The 25,657-nt window shown below is 43.3% G+C and overlaps 1 protein-coding gene across 6 annotated transcripts in view; it reads left to right on the top strand.

The window, feature by feature from the left end:
* The window catches only part of LOC115192287 (exocyst complex component 2), a 97,531-nt gene that overhangs the window by 60,784 nt on the left and 11,090 nt on the right, over positions 1–25,657 (top strand). For 2 of the 6 annotated variants that reach the window (XM_029750606.1, XM_029750605.1), the window contains 15 exons: positions 995–1,113; positions 7,157–7,189; positions 8,266–8,385; positions 8,622–8,746; positions 8,836–8,904; positions 9,080–9,237; positions 11,236–11,357; positions 11,979–12,040; positions 15,448–15,528; positions 16,104–16,157; positions 16,707–16,748; positions 16,959–17,020; positions 17,108–17,174; positions 24,880–24,996; positions 25,515–25,656. In XM_029750606.1, coding sequence (XP_029606466.1) covers positions 995–1,113; positions 7,157–7,189; positions 8,266–8,385; positions 8,622–8,746; positions 8,836–8,904; positions 9,080–9,237; positions 11,236–11,357; positions 11,979–12,040; positions 15,448–15,528; positions 16,104–16,157; positions 16,707–16,748; positions 16,959–17,020; positions 17,108–17,174; positions 24,880–24,996; positions 25,515–25,656 — 1,373 coding nt within the window. The remainder of the gene's footprint in view (positions 1–994; positions 1,114–7,156; positions 7,190–8,265; positions 8,386–8,621; positions 8,747–8,835; positions 8,905–9,079; positions 9,238–11,235; positions 11,358–11,978; positions 12,041–15,447; positions 15,529–16,103; positions 16,158–16,706; positions 16,749–16,958; positions 17,021–17,107; positions 17,175–24,879; positions 24,997–25,514; position 25,657) is intronic. The other 4 variants (XM_029750610.1, XM_029750609.1, XM_029750607.1 and 1 more) reach the window with 3 other exon arrangements.

The raw sequence follows: 25,657 nt of genomic DNA, 5'->3' as shown, positions 1-25,657 counted from the left end.
CCCCCTTTCCCTACATCCTGCATAGTTGTGGTCTTGGCTGGTTTATTATTGCTCAGACTGACTCGTCAGAACGAGAGAGTGCAGCTCTAGACCACAGCAGCCATCTTTCATCCTCCTACATTACATTACAGCTAGCTAGCTAGCTTTAAACGCCCACCGTACCCCCAGTTTACCTTACACACATTAAGGGGACTAGCAGGCTGTGTTGGGGGTGAACTAGCTGGTTGGCTGGCTGGGGGGGCTGTGGAGGGTAGGCTAAACCAGACCTGGGTTTTACATAACATTTACATTTTAGTAATTTAGCTGTGGCGTTACCGGTGACGCGCTTCCAATTTTTTGACTCGTCCTCTCTGTCCCAACTGACACGGGAACTTCTACAGACGTGTTAAGCTGGCGCATTGGTACAATGTCTACAGAGACGAACCACATATCACAGTAAAATGGTTCAATTTACGTTCTTTTAAATACTGTGCTTGATTGAACTTGCCTGGTTAAATTGAACCGATAGAATATTCCCCAAAGTGCATACCAAAACCCGCCCATCTGGTACTCTAGGCAATGAAATGTCCAAAGTATTTGGAAATACTGCTTGAACCCAGGTCTTGTGGGGGCATACTGTACAGGCTGGCTGGCTAGGGGTTCAGAGGGATCTCCTGTAATGAGGAACAAATTAGTCTGGTCTGCCTGCTATGTGATGAAGCCAGCCCAGAGCCACAGTCAGTGACTCTGACTCATTTGTGATGATCCCACAGAGTACCGAGTGCAGCTGTACAGGGAATGTACTGGGGAAGAGGACTGTGGGTATGGGATGATGATTTTGGGGAGGAAGTTGGGTTAAGGCAAAGGCTGAGGGAAATCGAGGGCACAGGGTTTAGATTTTAACGGGTGTCATATTGAAGTGCTGTTTACACCCATTTCTCACCTGAGTGTGTCAGTATCACCTGTGAAGTGCTGTGCCCACAGTTTCACCCTTACCTGTGTGTGTTCCTTCCAGGTACCTGTCTGACCTGCATGCATCAGGGGACCCTGCCTGGCAGTGTATCTCCGCCCAGCACAAGTGGATCCTCGGACTCATGCAGAACTGCAAGGAGGAGTTTATCAATTACCAGAGAGGTGAGTTAAACACGCGCACACACACACACACACGTTATACCTATGTATACATGCACGCACACACACACACACACACACACACACACACACACACACACACACACACAGATTCACACACATGCACGGAAGATAGAAAGAAAAGCCCCCCGTTTTGCAATTTCAGTCAGACTGGTTAGGTTGCCATATGTCAACACGCTCCCTCCTGTCATCTCTCTCTCTTGGCGTTGGACTTGGGTTTCAGGGCCCGACATGTTACAGTACACACACACACACACACACAGACACTAGGTTGCACAGATGGATTGGAACAATTAACCCCAATGAAGCTGTTTCTCTGTTAAATCAGTACCAGGAATAATGTGAATGCGAAACCGTCTGCTCAGGATGAACAGTACAGACCCATGCTCACACATATGCACAGACACGCACACACAAATGTACATATCACCCCTCCCCCCAAAAAATGCTAGTGACCCCTGTTATTAAGAACACCTGCTCTTTCCATGACAGACTGACTAGTTGAATCCAGGTGAAAGCTAGGATCCCTAAGTGATGTCACTTGTTAAATCCACTTCCAATGTAGATGAAGGGGAGGAGACAGGTTAAAGAAGGACACTTAAGCCTTGAGACAATTGAGACATGATTGTGTTTGTGTGCCATTCAGAGTGTGGACGGGCAAGACACAATATTTAAGTGCCTTTGAATGGGGTATGGTAGCAGGTGCCAGACGCACCGGTTTGTGTCAAGAACTGCAATGCTGCTGGGTTTTTAACGCTGAAAAGTTTTGTGTAATTGTCCAGCACCCAAAGGACATCCAGCCAACTAGACATAACTGTGGGAAGCATTGGAGTCAACATGGGGCAGCAACTCAATATTAGGAAGGTGTTCTTAATGTTTTGTACACTCAGTGTCTAAATAAGGGTGTGCATAGACAATATGGACATTATTGTTCTAGTTAAATCGGATGAGCCATGACTAGAATACAGTATATACATATAAAGTGGGTAAAAGGGTATGTAAACATTTTAATAGTGACCAGTGTTCAATGACTGTATGTACATAGGGCAGCAGTCTCTAAGGTTCAGGGCAGGGTACCGGTCAGAGGCCCGACTAGTGATGACCGTTTAACAGTTTGATGGAGATAGAAGCTGTTTTTCAGTCTCTCGATCACAGCTTTGATGTACAGTACCTTCAGAAAGTATTCACACCTCTTGACTTTTCCCACATTTTGTTGTGTTACAGCCTGAATTTAATATTGATTCAATTGAGATTTTGTGTCACTGATCTACAGATACGAAAAGCTGAAATGTGATGAGTCAGTAAGTGTTCAACCCTTTTGTTATGGCAAGCCTAAATAAGTTTAGAAGTAAACAGTTGCTTAACAAGTCACATAATAAGTTGCATGGACTCGCTGTGTGTGCAACAATAGTGTGGAACATGATTTTTAAATGACTGCCTCATCTCTGTACCCCACATGTACACTTAGCTGTAGTCCCTCAGTCGAGCAGTACATTTCAAGCACAGATTCAACCACAAAGGCCAGGGAGGTTTTCCAATGCCTCGCAAATAAGGACACATATTGGTAGATAATTATATATATTTTTTATTAAAAGCTGACATTGAATATCCCTCTGAACATGGTGCAGTTATAAATTACACTTTGGATGGTGTATCAATACACCCAGTCACTACAAAGATACAGGCACCCTTCCTAACTCAGTTGCCGGAGAGGAAGGAAGCCGCTCAGGGATTTTACCATGAGACCAATGGTGATCTTAAAACAGTTAGAGTTTAATGGCTGTGATAGGAGATACCTGAAGATGGATCAACAACATTGTAGTTACTCCACAATACTAACATAAATGACAGAGTGAAAAGAAGGAAGCCTACACGGAATAAAAATATTCCCAAACATGCATAAGTTTCGCAATACGGCACTAAAGTAATACTGCATCAAATATGGCAAAGAAATTAACTTCTGTCCTGAATACAACAAAACACATCACTGAGTACCACATATTTTCAAGCATGGTGGTGGCTGCATCATGTTATGGGTATGCTTGTCATCGGCTATGGACCACAGAGGTTTTTTAGGATAATAGGAAACAGAATAGAATTAAGCACAGGCAAAATCCTAGAGGAAAACCTGGTTCAGTCTGCTTTCCAATAGACAATGGGAGACAAATTCACCTTTGAGCAGGACAGTTGCCTAAAACACAAGGCCAGGTATACACTGGGTGGCCTAGTTACGGTTTTGACTTAAATCAGCTTGGAAATCGATGGCAAGACTTTCAAATGGCTGTCAAGCAATGATCAACAACCAACTTGACAGAACTTGAAGAATAAAAAAATAAATAATGGGCAAAGTTTGTACAAAGCTCTTTGAGACTTACCCAGAAAGACTCACAGCTATAATCACTGTCACAGGTGATTCTCACATGTATTGACCCAAGGAGTTGAATACTTCTGTATATTAACATTACATGCTATTTTGTGTATAAAAGTATGTGGACACCTGCTCGTCAAACATCTCATTACAAAATCATGGCCATTCATATGGAGTTGGTCCCCCCCTTTGCTGCTATAACAACCTCCAATCTTCTGGGAAGGCTTTCCATTAGATGTTGGTGGACCATTTCTGCGGGGACTTGCTTCCATTCAGCCACGAGCATTAGTGAGGTCGGGCACTGATGTTGGGCGATTAGGCCTGGCTCGCAGTCAGAGTTCCAATTCATCCAAAGGTGTTTGGTGGGGTTGAGGTCAGGGCTCTGTGCAGGCCAGTCCAGTTCTTCCACACTGATCTCGACAACCATGTCTGTATGGACCTCGCTTTGTGCCCAGGGGCATTGCCATCCTGAAACTATTGCCACAAAGTTGGAAGCACAGAATTGTTTAGAATGTCATTGTATGGTGTAGCATTAAGATTTCCATTCACTGGAACTAAGGGGCCTAGCTCGAACCACGAAAAACAGCCCAAGACCATTATTCCTCCTCCGCCAAACTTTACAGTTAGCACTATGCATTGGGGCAGGTAACGTTCTCCTGGCATCCGCCAAACCCAGATTCGTCAGTCGGACTGCCAGATGGTGAAGTGTGAATCATCACTCCAGAGAATGCGTTTCCACTGCTCCAGAGTCCAATGGCGGCGAGCTTTACACCACTCCGGCCGACGCTTGACATTGCTCATGGTGATCTTAGGCTTGCAGACAGAACACTGCGTGGGTGGTGGCTGTCGTATGTAGTGGAGTCAGAGTATAAACAGAGCTAATGCTAAGGGTAACAGTGGTTTCCGGGGCTCCGTGAGTATGGGGGTGTTATTGTGCTCTCTAATGCTCGTCACCTTGAGCTACAGAGCTGCATCACTCATCTCTGGGATCGAGTTAGTTACACATCGCTACAGACATGGACACTTGGACACAGCTGTCAGACAGCTGTTAGCCTATACGGAGACAGGAAGTCAAGTGTCTGTCTGCGAATTTAGTTAGGGCCTCGGAGTGCATAGGCCTACTGTATGTAAGGTGAGTCTGTAATTCAGTACATGGATGACACCAGTCACTCAGATACACTTATGGCATTATTTAAAGGAATCATTGAATATCAAAAGCACACACTCAGCAGCAGCAGCAGCTGTCTCCTGTCCCCTGTCTTGTGAGATCAGCCACTCTACGCACCTGGCAGCCATTTACACTCCTAGACCACATCCCCGCTTCCCTCAGCCCCCCCCCCCCCCCCCCCCCCCCACACCAAACCCAAAACCAGTGCTTGCCAAAAGCATCCCTCAACAGCAGCACCCACTGCCCCAACCCCACCAAGACCACATCCACCTAGCTACACCTGAGGCCAGTATCGCTCAAACCTTTCCTCCACCGGCCCCACTCTCACTCCTCACATCAATCATCGTCATTAAATAAAGGTTAAATATTTTTATTTTAAAACCCTTTTAATCATCAAACGTCTACACACACACACACACACACAAATTATTATCCAGTCTTGTAGCTAGCAGAATGGACCTTGAGACCTATTGTCAGAGTCCCGCGTGACAGTGCAAGCCTATAGCTCTTCGATTTATTGGTAACTGTTGTAGTTTTCCTCTCATGTCTGGTATAGCGAAATGTTCCAGAACGTGAAGGTTCGGAAGCTCATTCTAGTGTGTTATGACTCTAATAATTACCTGTGAAAATACATTTTAGGGTATTTTCCTTTTGTTTGAAACCCAATTAATCACATTTTTGTGTGTGGTTGGTTGGTTTGTAACGTAGCAGCGAGCAGGGCAGCGCTAGCAGTCAGTTGCTTTTGTATTTCTAAAAGCTCCCATTTTATTTGTCTGTTATCTCAATCAATCTCTGCCCAATTCAATTACAAACTGTGTTGCTTTTAGTTCCTGAACAATACACACCCCGCCAACGAGAAATACAATTAGCAGCAATTGTGTTTATAGGAAAATAACGTTGTCAATCGGTGAATGATTAGAAGGACAGGACACACTGACTGGTGCAGATCTTCACTGTGCAGTCTTAGGGTATTTATTAGGCAGTGTTAGGGTATTTATTAGGCAGTGTTAGGGTATTTATTAGGCAGTGTTAGGGTATTAAGAAAAAACATGAAGGGGCAATTTCAAACTCGGCTGAATCTCTGTATTCATATCAACAGCCTGGTAATTCTGTCATTTGAACAGCTCAATGTAAATAAAAGATAGGAAAACATGGACAAGAATGAGAGAGAGAGAAAGCAGCTCCATATACTAAAAGTATGTGGACACCTGCTCGTCGAACATCTCATTCTAAAATCATGGGTATTAATATGGAGTTTGTCCCCCTTTGCTGTTATAACAGCCTCCACTCTTCTGGGATGGCTTTCCACTAGATGTTGGACCATTACTGCTAGGACTTGCTTCTATTTAGCCACAAGCATTAGTGAGGTCGGGTACTGATGTTGGACGATTAGGCCTGGCTTGCAGTCGTCGTTCCAATTCATCCCAAAGGTGTTCAATGGGGTTGAGGTCAGGGCTCTGTGCAGGCCAGTCAAGTTCTTCCACACCGATCTGAAGCGTGATTCATCACTCCAGAGAACGCATTTCCACTGCTCCAGAGACGAATGGCAGCGAGCTTTACACCATTCCAACGTCACTTGGCATTGTGCATGGTGGTCTTAGGCTTGTGTGCTGCTGGAGTTTAGATCTCGGTAGTGAGTGGCAACCGAGGACAGATGATTTTTACGTGCTTCAGCACTCGGCAGTCCCGTTCAGTGAGCTTGTGTGGCCTACCACTTCGCAGCTGAGCCGTTGTTGCTCCTCAGCTTTTCCACTTCACAATAACAGCACTTACAGTTGACCGGGGCAGCTCTAGCAGGGCAGAAATTTGACAAACTGACTTGTTGGATGGTGGCATCCTATGACGGTGCCACTTTGAAAGTCAATGAGCTTTTCAATAAGGCCATTCTACTTCCAATGTTTGACTATGAGGATTGCATGGCTGTATGCTCGATTTTATACACCTGTCAGCAACGGGCTGAAATAGCCGAATCCACTAATTTGAAGGGGTACACATACTTTTGTGTGTGTATGTAGAATGTGTTAGTCCTTTACAGGATCACTGGATATGCATCTTCTGCACGTGTATGTGTGTGTGTGAGTGAGTGGTGTTTAGACAGAAAGCAGTGTGTGTGTGTGGTCGGGGTTGCGACCCCGTGGGGAACAGGAAGTCGTGCGACCTGCAGGGTAGAGAAGGAAGTGAGCTGCACCGCGCTGACAGAAGACACACAGGGTCTTCAACACACACACACACACACACAGACACGCATACACACACTCACACACACAGACATGCATACACACACTCACAGAAGGAATTAACTTTCTAATCTTACACATTAAACACACAAAACACAAGATACTTTGTAACACACTCTCAAACAGTGTATGGCCATACCCTATAAACACACACACACACACAAAATGGGCACACAGACACACACTCTGCACATATGGAGCTGCTTTCTCTCTCTCATTCTTGTCCATGTTTTCCTATCTTTCTTTTTATAGAGAGAGGGATGAGAGCTGCTGCTGTTGATCCAGGTGTCGGGTGAACCCTTTCCCATGGTGTCCTGTGTGTGTGTGTGTGTGTGTGTGTACTTCCAAACATATGCGTTTCTACTTACTGTGCGTCTATATATGCATGTGTTTGAAAAACCGTGTCTGGTCTGTCTGACTCACCTTGTAGACTTTCCTCACATTTGGAGATGGAAGGGTTTGATCTGCTGTACTGTAAGCCTGCTGCCCAAGCAGTCTGGGGTTTTCACCAAAGCTCATAGACCGCAACATACACAAGAGAACGAGTTTGTGACTCACTGTGTATGAGAGTGTGTGTGTCATATGTTCTGGAAATTAGTCCTGTTATTTTTCTCAATGCGTTTACAATAACAATCTGTAGGCGTGCTATTTAAGCTCTAGTGGTGTTGTTGTATTAGTGCTTTACCCTGAGTTTCTATCATCGTCTTATCAGTGCAGGTTTCATTTTCATGTCAACGACCAAAGGTCACGGGGCTGACCTTTCACCCCGTCCAGGTTTTCTTTACCAAACCTCTCCCAGTGACCCACAGGAGTGCACTAAGCCAAGTGCACTGGAAGCAAGGGTGCAAGATAACCGTGCCATCAGCATAAGAGTGCCAGTCAGCCAGTCACCCTCTGGCTGCAGTACCACTGTAGCTCTCTATTACCATCTAGTGGAGAGCAGTGAGCGGCCTGATCAGGCCAGAGTAATCTGACCCAGAGCCGCACAGACATCACTGTGCCCAGTGTGGCCCGGCTAAACCCAGTTCACCTCTGCCCTGTACAAACCCACTGCCCTCTCTTCAGCTCCCCTTTGCTCGCTTCTCCTCTCCTCATCCTCCCCCTTTACTTTTCTCTCTCACCCTGAAACAACGGGGCATTCTATCTGTTACTGGCCAGGGGAGAGGTGGATCAGAAAACAAATAAAGAATGGAGGAGAAGAGCGAGGGAGGGAGGGATTGTTTGGTGTGAAAGCCTGCTGAGATTATTGAGGAATGGGGAGTTATTATGAAAAAGGTTTATTTAATCTCTCAAGTATGTGTTCCTGTGGGTTTATTCCTCTCTTTTCTCTCTCCCCCTCTCCTTCTATCGCTCCATCTCAGTGGGCTTGGGGGCCATAGCCCTGGATCTAGAGGGGGACCCCCGCCCATCGGCTTTCAGTAGGATCAGGGACACAGCTCCTCTGAGTAAGGGGGGCATCTTGCATACCCCTCGCCACAGCAGTGAGTAACCCTACTATATTATAGTACAGTATAACAATATACACTCTACCAGACATTTTCAACCTGGGAGTTTTGAAAGGGTTGTGGACATGTTTCCCAAAATAACATCAGCACTGTGTACATTTGTAAAGTTTAATTGTGAACTATTCTGTATTTTTATGTACAACACTATATTACTCAGCTACTTTCGCTTGTCTGTCTATAACCGTTCTGTCTCCTGTCTGTGTGTGTTGCAGCCTGGCATTATGAGACGCCCCAGCAGGTGCAGTTTGTGGAGAAGCTGTCGGACGTGGTGATTGGCCAGCTGCCCAACTTCTGGAAGCTCTGGATCTCCTACGTCAACGGCAGCCTCTTCAGCGAGGTATATAAAACAGACAGTGATTGGGCGTCATGAATGTAGTGATCCAACACTGCATATTTTCACTGTTGTCAAACGTGTGCTTTTATCAGACTGGAGAGAAATCTGGCCAGGTTGAAAAGTCAAAGAAGAATGCCAGGCAGAGACAGAACGACTTTAAGGTGAGTTTGTGTTGGATATACTTTTAGATACACTTTTTATAACCATAAGAATGCCATCTCATCAGTGTCTACAGTTTTCAGAGCTAAAGCAAAATGGGCAGTGCCTTGTAATGGGTCCAAAGTGGTACTGTTGTATTGTTATTGGACTCTAGTCTGTTTCTGTGTGTCTGTATAGAAAATGATAGAGGAGGTGACTCATCGCTTGGTGAAGCTGGTGAGAGGTGCTCTGCTCCCCTCCACCCTGACAGAGCTGGAGCTGAAATTGTACGGTGGCTGGGAGAATAAGACTGAGCTCACTGGACCCTGGCTCACTCAGGTCATACACACCGTCAGGTATGGACATGTCACTGTAGTGCAGGGTTCCCCAACTGGCGGCCCGCGCACTGAATTTGTCTCGTGGGTGGTTTTATTTGGCCCCACAAATTCTCTGAGAATTATTATTTTTATTGTTGGACATAAGACTCTAAAAACACCAGGAAATGAGCTCCAAGTGATTTTAATTTTGGAAATCTGTTCCGGAGTATTCCCACGCATATTAGAGAAACACAGTTGAAGTCAGAAGTTTACATACACCTTAGTCAAATACATTTAAACTCAGTTTTTCACAATTCCTGACATTTAATCCAGCTAGGATCAATATGTTATTTTAAGAATGTGAAATGTCAGAATAATAGTAGAGAGTGATTTATTTCAGCTTTTATTTCTTTCATCACATTCCCAGTGGGTCAGAAGTTTACATACACTCAATTAGTATTTGGTAGCATTGCCTTTAAATTGTTTAACTTGGGTCAAAAGTTTCGGATAGCCTTCCACAAGCTTCCCACAATAAGTTGGGTGAATTTTGGCCCATTCCTCCTGCCAGAGCTGGTGTTACTTGAGTCAGGTTTGTAGGCCTCCTTGCTCGCACACGCTTTTTCAGTTCTGCCCACACATTTTCTATAGGATTGAGGTCAGGGCTTTGTGATGGCCACTCTAATACATTGACTTTGTTGTCCTTAAGTCATTTTGCCACAACTTTGGAAGTATGCTTGGTGTCATTGTCCATTTGGAAGATCCATTTGCAACCAAGCTTTAACTTCCTGACTGATGTCTTGAGATGTTGCTTCAATATATCCACATAATTTTCCTACCTCATGATGCCATCTATTTTGTGACGTGCACCAGTCCCTCCTGCAGCAAAGCACCCCCACAACATGATGCTGCCACCCCCATGTTTCACGGTTGGGATGGTGTTCTTCGGCTTGCAAGCCTCCCCCTTTTTCCTCCAAACATAACGATGGTCATTATGGCCAAACAGTTCTATTTTTGTTTCATCAGACCAGAGGACATTTCTCCAAAAAGTACGATCTTTGTCCCCATGTGAAGGCTGGCTTTTTTATGGCGGTTTGGGGGCAGTGGCTTCTTCCTTGCTGAGCGGCCTTTTCAGGTTATGTCGATATAGGACTTGTTTTACTGTGGATATAGATACTTTTGTACCTGTTTCCTCCAGCATCTTCACAAGCTGTTGTTCTGGGATTGATTTGCACTTTTCGCAGCAAAGTACGTTCATCTCTAGGAGACAGAACGTGTCTCCTTCCAGAGCGGTATGACGGCTGCGTGGTCCCATGGTGTTTATACTTGCGTACTATTGTTTGTACAGATGAACGTGGTACCTTCAGGTGTTTGGAAATTGCTCCCAAGGATGAACCAGACTTGTGGAGGTCTACAATTTTTTTTCTGAGATCTTGGCTGATTTCTTTTGATTTTCCCATGATGTCAAGCAAAGAGTTGTTGGAAAAATTCCTTGTGTCATGCATGAAGTAGATATCCTAACCAACTTGCCAAAACTATAGTTTGATAACAAGAAATTTGTGGAGTGGTTGAAAAACGAGTTTTAATGACTCCAACCTAAGTGTATGTAAACTTCCAATTTCAACTGTTTATACAAATGAAAGCAAGGTTTGAATTTATTATGTTTTAGTCAAATATTATATCTGTTTTGCATTCTTGCAGTCAATTTGCAGTTTACAAATGATTAGTAATTATGTTTCACCCCCCCGACAGTCCGCTCAAGATAAAATCGTCCCGCGGCTGAATCTAATTGATGATCCCTGATGTAGTGTGTGTGTGTGTGTGTGTGTGTGTGTGTGTGTGTGTGTGTGTGTGTGTGTGTGTGTGTGTGTGTCAATGAAGGTATAACCCATATTCCTGACCCCCAATCCCTCCTCCACTGTCCCCCCCTCTCCTTCCCCCTCCTCTCGCTCGCTCTCTCTCTCTTTCCTGCCTTCTATTTCTCCCTCATTTCTTACCCTCCTCTCTCCCCTCTCTCTCTTTTTTCTCCCACGTCTTCAGAGTAATTTTTGAGGCTCTGGTAGCTCTCGAGATCCCCAATGATCTACTGCAGGTGATCCAGGATCTATTGTTGGAGCTGAGACACCACTGTCTACTGGTCACCCTGCACCACACCGCAGACGGTGAGGAAAGGGAGGATTGAGATATGGGAGGGGAAGAGGGAGGGAAGAGGGCGAATGAGGAGGGGATCTACTGTTGGAGCTGAGACACCACTGTTGACTGGTCACCCTGCACCACACCACAGAGTGGGAGGGAGGGACTGAGGAGGGGATCTACTGTAGGAGCTGAGACATCAAATTCTACAGGTCATCCTGCCCTCTGCATCCTGGAGAGAGGGGGAGGAGGAAGGATAGAGATGTAGCGAGGTTGGGGGATAGGGGAGAGGAGAAATGGAAAGGGTGAGTGATGTGAGGTTAGAGAAAGTGTTTGTGTTCAGTTAAAGGCGGTTTGTGGTTAACAAGTTTGGTTATTCTGACAGTGGTCCTAGTTCTATAGAACATCTGGGGTGATGGTAACAACTAAAGGTGGTTTTGAAGGTAGTTATACACTAGTTTAGAGGGTCATTTCACTTTCTACTGCAGTCTTCCTCCAAACAACTCTCACAGTCCTATTTAAAATGTAATGTGAACTGGTCATGACCATTGTTGTTAGCCATCTACTACCTAGTAGATCATAAATAATGTAAAAAGGGCACACATTTGTAGCCTCTACAATCATTCATGTTTTTGTATGTGCTTTGTCAGATGTCAAAAGGGTTGCAGAGAAAGAGGACTGGGTCGTAGACAATGAAGGAATCACCAGCCTGGTAAAGCTATAGTTACTATAATATCCACTCCACTTAGTGATATATCATGATTTATTATGGTAAGATACAGTATGATATAAAGTATTGCATTCGGAAAGTATTCAGTCCCCCTTGACTTTTTCAACATTTTGTTACGTTACAGCCTTATTCTAAAATATATACACTACCGTTCAAAAGTTTGGGGTCACTTAGAAATGTCCTTGTTTTTGAAAGAAAGGCAAAAAAAATTGTCCATTAAAATAACATCAAATTGATCAGAAATACAGTGTAGTCATTGTCAATGTTGTAAATGACTATTGTACCTCGACACGCATGATTTTTAATGGAATATCTACATAGTCGTACAGAGGCCCATTATCAGCAACCATCACTCCTGTGTTCCAATGGCACGTTGTGTTAGCTAATCCAAGTTTATAATTTTAAAAAGCAAATTGATCGTTAGAAAAACGTTTCGCAATTAGGTTAGCACAGCTGAGAAATGTTGTTCTGATTAAAGAAGCAATAAAACTGGCCTTCTTTAGACTAGTTGTGTATCTGGAGCATCAGCATTTGTGGGTTTGATTACATGCTCAAAATGGCCAGAAACAAATAACTTTCTTCTGAAACTCGTCAGTCTATTCTTGTTCTGAGAAATGAAGGCTATTCCATGTGAGAAATTCCCAACAAACTGAAGATCTCGTACGACGCTGTGTACTACTCCCTTCACAGAACAGCGCAAACTGGCTCTAGTCGGAATAGAAAGAGGAGTGGGAGGCCCCGGTGCACAACTGAGCAAGAGGACAAGTACAGTAGAGTGCCTAGTTTGAGAAACAGACGCCTCACAAGTCCTCATCTGGCACCTTCATTAAATAGTACCCGCAAAACACCAATCTCAATGTCAACAGTGAAGAGGCGACTCTGGGATGCTGGCCTTCTAGGCAGAGTTGCAAAGAAAAAGACGTATCTCAGACGGGCCAATAAAAATAAAAGATTAAGATGGGCAAAGAACACAGACACTGGACAGAGGAAGATTGGAAGAAAGTGTTATGGACAGACAAATCTAAGTTTGAGGTGTTTAAATCACAAAGAAGAATATTCGTGAGATGCTGAAAAAATGAAAAGATGCTGGAGGAGTGCTTGACGCCATCTGTCAAGCATGGTGGAGTTAATGTGATGGTCTGGGAGTGCTTTGGTGGTGGTAACGTGGGAGATTTGTACAGGGTAAAAGGGATTTTGAAGAAAGCAGGATATCACTCCATTTTGCAATGCCTTGCCATACCCTGTGGACAGCGCTTAATTGGAGCCAATTTCCTCCTACAACAGGACAATGACCTAAAGCACAGCTCCAAACTATGCAAGAACTATTTAGGGAAGAAGCAGTCAGCTGGTATTCTGTCTATAATGGAGTGGCCAGCACAGTCACCGGATCTCAACCCTATTGAGCTGTTGTGGGAGCCGCTTGACCGTATGGTACGTAAGAAGTGCCCATCAAGCCAATCCAATTTGTGGGAGGTGCTTCAGGAAGCATGGGGTGAAATCTCTTTAGATTACCTCAACAAATTGACAACTAGAATGCCTAAGGTCTGCAAGGCTGTAATTGCTGCAAATGGAGGATTCTTTGACAAAGCAGAGTTTGAAGGACACAATTATTATTTCAATTAAAATCATTATTTATAACCCTGTCAACATCTTGACTAAATTTCCTATTCATTTTGCAATTTATTAAAACATTTCTAAGTGAACTCCAACTTTTGAATGGTAGTGTATGTGTGTATGTACATATATTTTTCTCATCAATCTGCACACAATACCCCATAATGACAAAGCATCTAGTTTTTTTAAAAATTTTTGCAAATGTTTTATAGATAAAAAAAACATAAGTATTCATACCCTTTACTCAGTACATTGTTGAAGCACCTTTGGTAGTGAATACAGCCTTGATTCTTCTTGGGTATGACGCTACAAGCTTGTCACACCTGTATTTGGGGAGTTTCTCCCTATTCTTCTCACCAGATCCTCTCAAGCTCTGTCAGGTTGGATGGGGAGCATCGCTGCACAGCTATTTTCAGCTTTATCCAGAGATGTTCAGTCGAGTTCAAGTTTGGTCTCTGGCGGGGCCTCTCAAAGACATTCATAGACTTGTCCCGAAGCCACTTCTATGTTGTCTTAGCTGTGTGCTTAGGGTTGTTGTCCTGTTGGAAGGTGAACCTTCGCCCCAGTCTGAGGTCCTCAGCGCTCTGGAGCAGATTTTCATCAAGGATCTACCTGTACTTTGCTCCGTTCATCATTCCCTTGATCCTGACTAGTCTCCCAGTCCTTGCCGCTGACCAACATCCCCACTGCGTGATGCTGCCACCACCATGCTTCACCGTAGGGATGGTGCCAGGTTTCCTCCAGACGTGACCCTTGGCATTCAGGCCTAAGAGTTCAATCTTGGTTTCATCAGACCACAGAATCTTGTTTCTCATGGTCTGAGAGTCTTTAGGTTCCTTTTGGCAAACTCCAAGCAGACTGTTGTGTCTTTTACTGAGGGGTGGCTTCCGTCTGGCCACTCTACCATAAAGGCCTGATTGGTAGAGTGCTGCAGAGATGGTTGTTCTGAAAGGTTCTCCCATCTCCACAAAGAAACTTTAGAGCTCTGTAAGAGTGACCATCGGGAAGAGCTGCTCTAGGAAGAGTCTTGGTGGTTCCAAACTTCTTCCACTTAAGAATGATGGAGGTCACTGTGTTCTTGGGGACCTTCAATGCTGCAGAAATGTTTTGGTACCCTTCCCCAGTTCTTTGCCTCCACTCAATCCTGTCTTGAAGCGCTACAGACAATTTCTTCGACCTCTTGGCTTGGTTTTTGCTCTGAAAGGAAAGGGAAAGGGGGTTACCTAGTCAGTTGTACAACTGAATGCCTTCAACTGAAATGTGTCTTCCGCATTTTAACCCAACCCCTCTGAACCAGAGAGGTGCGGGGGGCTGCCTTTATCAACATCCACGCCTTCGGCGCCCAGGGAACAGTGGGTTAACTGACATGCACTTTCAAGTGTGGGACCTTATATAGACAGGTGTGTGCCTTTCCAAATCATGTCCAATCAATTGAATTTACCATAGACTCCATTTACGTTGTAGAAACATCTCAAGGATGATCAATGGAAACAGGATGCACCTGAGCTCAATTTCGCGTCTCATAGCAAAGTGTCTGAATACTTATGTAAATAAGGTATTTAAAAAATATATATATTTTAATACATTTGCAAACATTTCTAAAAAAAACAGTTTTGCTTTGTCATTATGGGGTATTGTGTGTAGATTGATGAGAACAAATTATAATTGTATCAGTTTTAGAATAAGGCTGTAATGTAACAAAATGTGGAAAATGTCAAGGGTTCTGAATACTTTCTGAATACACTGTATGTATTCGATCTGTGTGTTGTGAGCAGCCGGCCCAGTTTGAGCAGTGCATGGTGCAGATGCTTCAGTCACTCAAAGAACCCATGGAGACCAAACCTGGGGAGGTCAATGTAAGGAACACCCACATATTACACTATCCCAGAATCTCATTCATCTATGTGAACTACAGGTAACTGCCAAAATTAGGGAAACACCAACATAAAGTGTCTCAATGGGTTGTTGGTCCAACACGAGCCACCAGATCAGCTTCACTGCACCTTGGCATAGATTCTCAGGCTTCGCTCCATAATCTCCTTTAAGTGTTCAATTCGGTTGAGATTTGGTGAATGAGACACACACACACACACACACACACACCCTTTAAACCCCCTATGCTCCTTTGAGACCCCTCTTTCAAAGTTACTGAGATTTCTTCTAGCCATAGTAGCCAAAATAATGGGCAACTGGACATTTGTATACATGACCCCTAAGCATGATGGGATATTAATTGCTTAATTAATTGACAAACCACACCTGTGTGGATGCACCTGCTTTCAATATACATTGTATCCCTCATTGACTCAAGTATTTCCTTTATTTTGGTAGTTACCTGGATATGTTGTTGTATTGGACCATGTTACAGTGCGATAGTTGTTTTATGCGGCTGAGTGTCCTGTCTCATCTTGCTCTCCTCTCCTGTCTTCAGATCCTCCAGTTGGATCAGGACCAGGCCTCAGAGCTCTGTGTGGACATCATAAAGGTACTGTACAGTCACTACAGACTAGGTTTACAGTATATTTTACCACAATAATACGAAGTAGAGATTCATATTACAGTATAGTTCAACATAGGAATCCCTTCAATTTACTGGTAGTTTAGCATGAAGGTATGGTATGAATGTCACCTAGAGAATAAGTTTATTGTATATTTCACTCTGTCTACACTGGAGGGACTCCCACAGGTCGTCTATAGGCTACAATGCAGAAGTCCGGTAGGCATTTAGGGACAGTTTCCAGGACACGGATTAAAACTAGTCCTGGACTTTCAATGGAGAATCTCCACTGAGATTAGTCTATCTATGTTCGTGAAACTGACCCTTAGATTATTGTAGACTTTTTACCTTTGTAGCATGAAGGGGCCAGGAAGCTCTGTGAGAGGATCATGAAGGTACGGTACAAAGTGGAGTCAAGGATTACATCATATTTCACCGTAGGAATACCAACAGAATCTAGTAGTTTACTGTAGGTCTTCAGTGCACAAATTCAGTTAAAATTCATTAGACATGTAGATGATGTTACTTTCCGAGCAGGTTCGAGAGCAGGTGGAAAAGCTCTGGAAGGACATCAATAAGGTATGGTACAGAGTAGATAGGAGACTAGGATTACACTCATATTACACCAAAGGAATCACTACAGATTCTAGGTAGTTTTACTGTAGGTTTACAGTGCAATCCATTCACCCCATTCAGTAGACATTTAGAATATAGAACACTGTTAGTGTTGTCTAGGTGTGTCTGAGTAACTGATCTGTATATGTGACTGACCTGTAACACCTATTCCAGGTGTTCATCAACTGCCTGGAGCAGCTGAGCACTAAAACAGACAGAGACATCGACACCTCACAGTGAGTACAGGCAGGGACTTTACTTCCAGTGTCCTTTTGTGTGTCTGCATTAGTGTGTTTTAAACTCTTCTGTGTGTGTGTTCTCAGTATGTCTGTGGACCTGGCCTCTCCAAACTTGTTCAGCGGCATTCAGGAGGACTTCTGTCCAACACTGGTACGAAAATCTTATTTTTCTCATTCTGAGACTATAGGCCTCAATCTCACTCTACAGGATTACCAATGTCAGTAAGTGTTCTCAATGAGGGTTCTTTCTCGCTCTCTATCTCTCTTACAATCTCACCCCACTACACACACAAACAAACAAACACACACACGCATATGTATCTCCTTCACTGGCAAACCAAACCACTCTGTGTTATGATGCTGTTTCCTGGTTGTGGACAGGAAGCAGGCCCAACCTTATTTCCTGTAAATACTATATGTTGAGATGAGAGTGAATGGCATGGGTGTTGTGGTGGGGGGGTGGGGGGTGTGATGACAAAGAGGTGTGTGTGTGTGTGTGTGTGTGTGTAGGGTGTTTCTGGTAAATAGAGCAGGGGGCAGACAGGGTTTCCCCTAATCTCTAGCAGGGGTGAGACTGACAGCCAGGCAATATTCAGAGCAGATGCCCAGAGTTTATTTATGAGCTTGATAAATAGTGCATAAACCATTGTAAAGGATTAATTGCATGAAGAAATATTCATGGTAATATACTTTATAAAAAAAAAATATTTAACCTTTTATTTAACTAGGCAAGTCAGTTAAGAACAAATTCTTATTTACAATGACGGCCTACTGGGGAACAGTGGGTTAACTGCCTTGTTCAGCTCGGGGATTGGATTCAGCAACCTTTCAGTTACTGGCCCAACAGTTTCAACGATTTTACCGAGTTACAGTTCATATAAGTGAATCAGTCAATTGAAATTCATTTATTAGCCCCTAATCTATGGATTTCACATGACTGAGCAGGGGCGCAGCCATGGGTGTGCCTAGGCCAACCCACTGGGGAGCCAGGCCCAGCCAATCAGAATGGGTTTTTCCCCTCAAAAGGGCTTTATTACAGTCCAAAATCCTCCTCAGTTTCAAAATACTCCTCAGAAACCGGATGTGGAGGTCCTGAGCCGGCCGTAGTTACACGTGGTCTGTGGTTGTGAGGCCGGTTGGACGTACTGCCAGATTCTCTAAAATGATGTTGGAGGCAGCTTATGGTAGAGAAATTACCAAACTCTGATGGACATTCCTACAGTCAGCATGCCAATTGCACTCTGTGGCATTGTGTTGTGTGACAAACCTGCACATGTTAGAGTGGCCTTTTATTGTCCACAGACACTGGACAGAGGAACTCTGCCTAGAACGCTAGCATCCCGGAGTCTCCTCTTCACTGTTGACGTTGAGACTGGTGTTCAGTCTCAACGCTTTGCTCACACAAAGCCCCGGAAATAAATTGGTTGCACTGCACAAAGTTTTCATGTGCCTTGTTTTGTGTGCATCTGCCGCAGGTGTCGCATAATCTCTCGGAAGCGGTTGCATGGCATGATCTCTCTGAAAAAGTCCACCCCATACGTATCAGTCCGAAATGCCCCACGGACATACAAGAGTGCAATAAATGCTTTGAGCTCATCCATAGACATGTCCTACGTACTGTTTCCTTTTTCTGTGCGCATGAGCAACAGTACAATCTCTGATGTGCAACTACATCTGCATGCCACATAAACTTGTCACTCTTTTCTACCCAAACCGTGCCATCCCTCCCAGACTCCTGTCTCATGGTGGCAGTTGGGATCACCATCTAAGTTGGCTCTGTTCTGGTCTTTCCGCGGCGAGACTCAAGCATTGGAGACGGAGGCTCGAATTCAACATCAGAGTCGGATGAAGACTCTTCATCAGCAATGTCGATTTTCAAGCTCAATATCCGTTCCTCTATCCGACTCCAATTCATCTAGTCTGTCAGTGCGTCCATTCATTTGGTTCGGCTTGCCATTCTGAACTACACACCTTCTATGTTACAATCAGTGTCTGATTTGACTCTCCGATGGGAAATTATATACAATTTCCGGCCTTTCATAATAAAATAATTAGACAGCCCACAATTCATCATCATTACACATTTGTTCTAAATTCAATCATCCTCTTCACCCTCATTATTCAGATTAATCTAGTTTAATCACCCTCCTCATCATTCAGTTCATTGAAGTCACATGCACCATTATCAGTTTCTATTTGGTTTCTATCGCCCTTTCATCCATTCATGACAGAATAGCATATTTAAATGTTATTAGGTTACTAGTATTTGCTTAGTAGCCACAGCAATGCTGCCACACGAGTGGTCATGTGCTGAATGCATGGACAGCACGGATATTCTTGGAAAAAGTGAAATTTGTAAATAGAGCTGCACCTCTTGAATTTGAGAGTTATTTGACAAACGTACGTGTCATAGAAGCTGCTCTGTCTGATATTATATAGAAATCAAAATGTTTTACCTGCATGTGACTCTGATGGAGGATTTGACAAAGTGATACACCTTTTCCTCTATCTGTCAATTACAAGATCATCATGTACAATTTGTCAACTGATAGGCCTAATATTGTCACTCATCAGATTATTGTAAATGTTATCTTGTCTATAGGCTAACTCTTATTATGTGTGAAATTAGTTTCGGTATAGTTTAGGTGTAGTTTCAATGGGCCGGCTGTGCAGGCATTGTTTGTTTCCCGCTCATCAACTTGGATAGAGTCAAGGAAATGTTTTGCGGTGGACTTCCGGTCGGGCGATGTAAGAAGACGTGTTTGAGAGAGGTCCCCAATTAAACTTGTATTTTTACGTTTTTAGACACCGCTGTTAGTTTTTCTGTTGATGTATCGGTTGGTTATATTCTTTTAATCACTTTTTATGGTACCATGAGCAAGACCAACCCGAAGAGAACTGCTACAACCAATACATCGTCAAAGGCCGAACCAACTACTCAAACACCGAAGGTGGCTGCCACGGCCAGCCCTGATGCAGAGTTGGAGGCCTTGTCTATGACCACGCTTGTAGCTGAGCTAGCTGAACAAATAAGTAGCCTAAAAGAGTATATGGCTTCAGTCATCAGCACTTCGCTGGCACCTCTCCAAACTTCCGTTGATGCCTTTTGAGAAACATTCAACACTTTTGGGCAACGCCTCACTACACTAGAAGGTTTCTCCACTGACAACACCAAGCATATTGCCGAGCTAGAGGCAGCTGTCTCGCATATGAAAACAGCCAACACAGCTCTACTTTCCTAGGTAGATTCGTTGGAGAATTATACCAGAATGGAAAATATCTGGATCGTTGCGACTAGAGTCAACCCTGTGAAATTTGTCTCCGACATGCTGGTAGAAGTGATGGGAAATGGTGTCTTTGACAAGCCGCCGGAGCTTGACCGAACACACAGATCCCTCGCCCCCAAACCCAGCTCAGGGGAGCGGCCTAGGGCAATCGTAGCCAACTTTCATCATTACCAAGATTAGGAACGTGCAATGTGCTGATTCTACCTGGACCTGTGTGCCAACCTCATGAAGATGAATTCAAGGACATCAAAACCTGTCTCAACAAGAAGGGGTCAAGTTTCAGCTGCTCGACTTTTCGTGTCTTTTATGAGGTAGAGACCCTTATATTTGACACACTTGCATTCAAAATGCAATGCTAAGGCAAGGGGAACAGCAATACTTATTCAAAGAAAGTACAATTTACCGCTCCTGACATATCGGACCCACAGGGGCGTTTTGTTATGGTATCTGGTTCTCTCTTTCACACCTTTTTTGTTTTGCTTGTCAATGTTTATGCTCCCAATTGGGATGATGTTGATTTTATTTTTTTACAAACTTATTTCTTTGCTGCCCAATCTCAACTCACACTATTTAATATTTGGAGGCGACTAGAACTGTGTGATCCAATTCCAGTCGTTCAAACCCTAGAGCATTTTCTCTCTCAAAAATGGCCAGCGCTTTGTCTACATTTAGGAGACTAGCAGGATGTGTAGATCCATGGAGATTCCTTTTTTCCATTATCAAGGAGTTGTCTTTCTGTTCACATTTGCACCACTCCAATTCTACAATGGACTACTTTTTCGTAGATAAAGCCCTTCTCCCATCTGTAAAGAAAGTAGAATACTCTGCCATTGTTGTTAGTGACCATGCTCCTCTGTCGCTCGACCTCTCATTCTCATTGAACCCATGGAGACTTATCTTTACTTTCAAAGAATTCATTCTGCACCATTCTATCGAATGCAATTGATGTCTTTATTGAGACAAATAAAACAGATTCGATCTCTCCATCTACACTATGGGAAACACTTGAAGTTGTTCTTAGAGGATAAATAATGTCCTATTCCTCTCTTCTCAATAAACCACGGAAAATTAAACAACTGCAGCTGATCGACGCCATTCTGGAATTAGACCAACAATACTCCACATTTCCATCACCAGAACTTCATAAAGAAAGGCTGAGTCTTCAAACTCAGTACAATTTATTATCCACTGATAAGGCTGAGCAGCAGCTACTTCACGCACGCGGTTTTGTTTACGAGCATGGAGAAAGGGCTGGTCGACTTCTAGCTTATCAACTCAAGTTCAAATCTGCCTCACAGCTGATCCCTCAAATTCCTCGGGTGTTTTAACAACAGTTAGTCCCACTGAAATCAATAATACTTTCAAAAACATTTTATTCATATCTTTAAACATCAGAATCACCTGAAGACACCTAAATTCTGAATGGTTTTCTTGACAATTTGGAAACTCCTACCAGAGTAGTAGAGAGAAGAGAGAGGAAATTGATCAGCTTTTGCAGTTAGAGGAGATTATTCATTCCATTACAGCAATGCAAAGTGGGAAATCCCCTGGCCCAGATGGCTACCCAATCGAATTCTGCAAGTTTTCTGCCAACCTGGTGCCTCTCCTGCTGGAAATGTTCGAAAACACCCTGGACCATGGTGTTTTACCCCAAACCCTGACAGAGGCGTCGATCACACTTTTGTTAAAACCCGGCAAAGGTGCATCTAAGTGTGGTTCATACAGACCGATCTCACTTTTAAATGCAGATGTTAAAATATTAGCGAAATTGCTCACCTCTCGAATAAAGTCCACTGTGATAGACGTCATATCAACGGATCAGGCAGGGTTTATTAACGGTTACCATCCCTTTTCTAACATTCAACAGGCATTTGTCAGGGTAGAATGGGAATATTTATTCTCTGTACTGGGAAAATGTGGCTTTGGCGCGAACCTCATTTCCTGGGTCCGACTATTGTACTCCTCACCCAAGGCATCAGTACCTACAAACAAACTTTGTTCACAGTATTTCCCATTATCAAGGGCCATACGCCAAGGATATCCATTGTCCCCTCTGTTACTTGCCCTGGCAATAGAACCCCTTTCTATTACGCTAAAGGCCACACTCTTAATACATGGTATCTACAGATGGGGACTGGAACACAAAGGTTCCTTGTATGCAGATGACTTGCTTTTATATATCTCAGACCCCGAAGAGTGTGTCCCTGATATAGTGGACCTACTGTGTAGGTTTGGTGTGTTTTCAGGTTATAAGTTGAGTTTTACAAAAAAATGTATGTTTTCCTATTAATGAATTATCTTTACACATTCCACGAGACACTATTCCATTTCGTATGTCCAAGTCTGACTTTAAATATTTAGGAATCAATATCACCCGTACCTCGTCTTCCCTCCATGATGAGAACTTTATCCCCCTGATTAGCACACTTAAACTGGGCTTTCAGAGATGGAGTATTCTCCATTTTACTTTAGCTGGTAAAGTGAATTGCATTAAGAGGAATGTATTGCCCAAGTTTCAGTATTTGTTCCAATGTCTCCCTCTTTTTCTTCAAGTGTTTTTTAAATATTTTTTTTAATGGGGCAGTCTGAATCCAAGAATACAAAAAGCATTCCTCCAGAGAGATGTTACACATGGAGGACTAGCCCTTCGTAACTTTATGTATTATTACTAGGCAGCGAAATATAGGAAATATTGTTTACTGGCTTCGCACCATAGAAACTGACTGGTGTCAAACAGAAGCCAACTCCTGTTTCTCTTCCTCTTTGTCAGCTTTAGTTACCTCCAATCTTTCTATTTTAGCTTCGCACTACACATCCAATCCAATTGTCGTCAATACTCAAAAATGTTTTACTCAATTCCGTCAACGTTTTAAATTCTGTGATTTCTCTATTCAAGGTCATATATGTAATAATCAACTCTTCTTTCCAGGCAAATTCAGCTTTTAGACTGTGGCAGTGGAATGGCCTTACTAAGTTTAATTACCTTTATATTGATGGCACCTTTGCTAATTTCGATGACCATTCTATCAAATTGAATCTACCCCATTCAAGTTTATTTAAGTATTTCCAAATCCGCCAGTTTATTTGCACTCAAAGCCCCGCCTTTCCAATTCTATCACCCGGATCGAGTTTGGATGCCCTTTTTTTGAAAACACCTTTTCAACTAAAGTGACTCATCTTCCATATTTTTTAGATAATCGTTCATGTCCCTTGATAACCCGTCACTTAATAAAATCTGATCTGAGTGGGGGAAAGAACTTGGTGGAGAGATCTCTGACAAAGTCTGGAATAGTGCCTTACTTAGGGTAAATGGAAGCTCCTTTTAATCAGCCTTATACAGTTTAAGGTACTTCACTGTATCCATTTCAGTAAGGCCAGATTGTCCAAATTCTACCCAAACGTTGATGGTACATGTGACCGGTGTAAAAGCTCCTTGGCGGACTTGACTCACATGTTCAGGTCCTGTCCCCGTCTGGTAGGCTATTGGTCCACTATATTTAAAACCCTTTCTGAAGCATTTGATATAGAGTTGCAGCCTAGTACAAAAATTGCTATTTTTGGAGTACCAAACAACAATCCTTCCCTGACCAAAAGACAGCTAGATGCCATTGCCTTTGCCTCTCTGTTGACCCGCAGAAGGAGTTTATTGGATTGTAAATCTATAAATCCACCCTTAGCTTTTCTTTGGCTCAAAGATTTGATGCTGTTACTAAAATTAGAAAAAAATAAGTATACCATTCGAGGGTCAACCAACTCATTTTACTCCACCTGGGACCCAACGATATTTTATTTAGACTCCAAACACTTCCTCCAGATTAGTACACTTGGCCTCACCCCCACTCCTTGAGGTTATTGTCAAATTATTGGCTGCCGATTAAATAGGCATAACACAAACTCCCCATTACACTCATCATTACACTATTGTCTTTCTAAATTAAATCAACCTCTTCACCCTCCTTATCATTCAGTTAGGCCTAATTGAAATTAAATTGTGAAGTAAGGTGCACAATTATCGCCCATTCACCCATTTTGTCATTTATTCAGTGAGGAGAGAGAGACTCATTAGCACCTGACTGGGTACCAACGTCCTACAGCACATTGTCTTGGCGGGTTAAGTTGGGAATAGGTGTGGGAACAAATGGTAAAAAGGCTAGAAATACTTTTCTGTTTGTGATTTGAAAATTCCGACAAATGAGCAGTGTAAAATACAAACATTTAGGAAAAGTCAGGGAAGGAGCAGGACAGGTTTTTTTAGGAAGGGGCTGTTTTTTTAAATGTACAAAATCAAAGGTCAGTGGCCGTTGGCCTATGGTGGTTCTAGTGTTAAGAGTGAACCCTACCTGTTATGCTAATCATGTCAGTAGCTGTTATCATTTAACTTGTATCAGAGGGAAACCTGGAGTGTGTAGTATGCAGTAAAACAGGATATCAGTCAATTCCAGTAAAACAGGGTTGGTGATGAGATTACTGGCAGATAGATGTTCAGAGAACACTCAATATGACAAATCCAATGTTCTGACCTTAAAATTCTGTGTGGTTGTGTGTGTTTGTATGTGTGTGTGTGTGTAGGAGCAGCGTCTGCTGATCATCCTCAGTAACTGTCAGTACCTGGAGAAACACACCTTCCTTAATCTGGCTGAACACTTTGAGAAACACGGATTCACCGGGACTGAGAAGATCACACGGGTGAGTAGAGAGGACGCACACTCGCACAACCTTGGGAAGCTGCAACTTTAGCCTTCTGTGTGTCAGAAACAACAAACAGTTAACTGGCCCCTTAGATATTTTGGTGTTTTAGTTTTTGCTGTTCTGTGAAGAAGAATATGACGAGAAAGAAGTTTATGTTTCAGGGCAGAGCAATTACTCTCACTTTCTCTTTAAACACTTAAATGTCAGATCTCTGAGTCAGTCTCTTTCTCTCTCTCTCTCACATATTGGTTGGACCTTCCCGTAAAAACAGCTGAGCGGCCTGTAGCAGTTGGTTCAAAGCCTCTCAGGGCAGTTTATTGGGTTTTTAAGACCTTGTTTTTGCCTAGGGAACTATATTGTGACTATAAGACCATCAATAAAGTTACTGTCAAAGCACTTTGTGACAACTGCCGATGTTAGAAGGGATTTCTAAATACATTTTTTTTTTAAATCTGCTCCCGGGTTAGTGTCTGTGTAGCTGTGTTAATTAGGTTTGTCGTTACCTCTGTTTCCAGGTGACTGTACATGCGGTGAAGGAGCTGGATGAGAGTTTGTTTGATGCCTACATCGAGAGGAAGTCTGATCCCATCGTAGGATCCCTGGAACCAGGCATCTATGCTGGACACTTCGACTGGAGGGACTGCAGTACACCCACAGG

This window comes from Salmo trutta, chromosome 4 (assembly GCF_901001165.1).
Source record: "Salmo trutta chromosome 4, fSalTru1.1, whole genome shotgun sequence".
NCBI lineage: Eukaryota > Metazoa > Chordata > Actinopteri > Salmoniformes > Salmonidae > Salmo > Salmo trutta.
The sequence above is the reverse complement of the archived record's forward strand: the minus strand, read 5'-3'. Positions and strand labels throughout refer to the sequence as shown.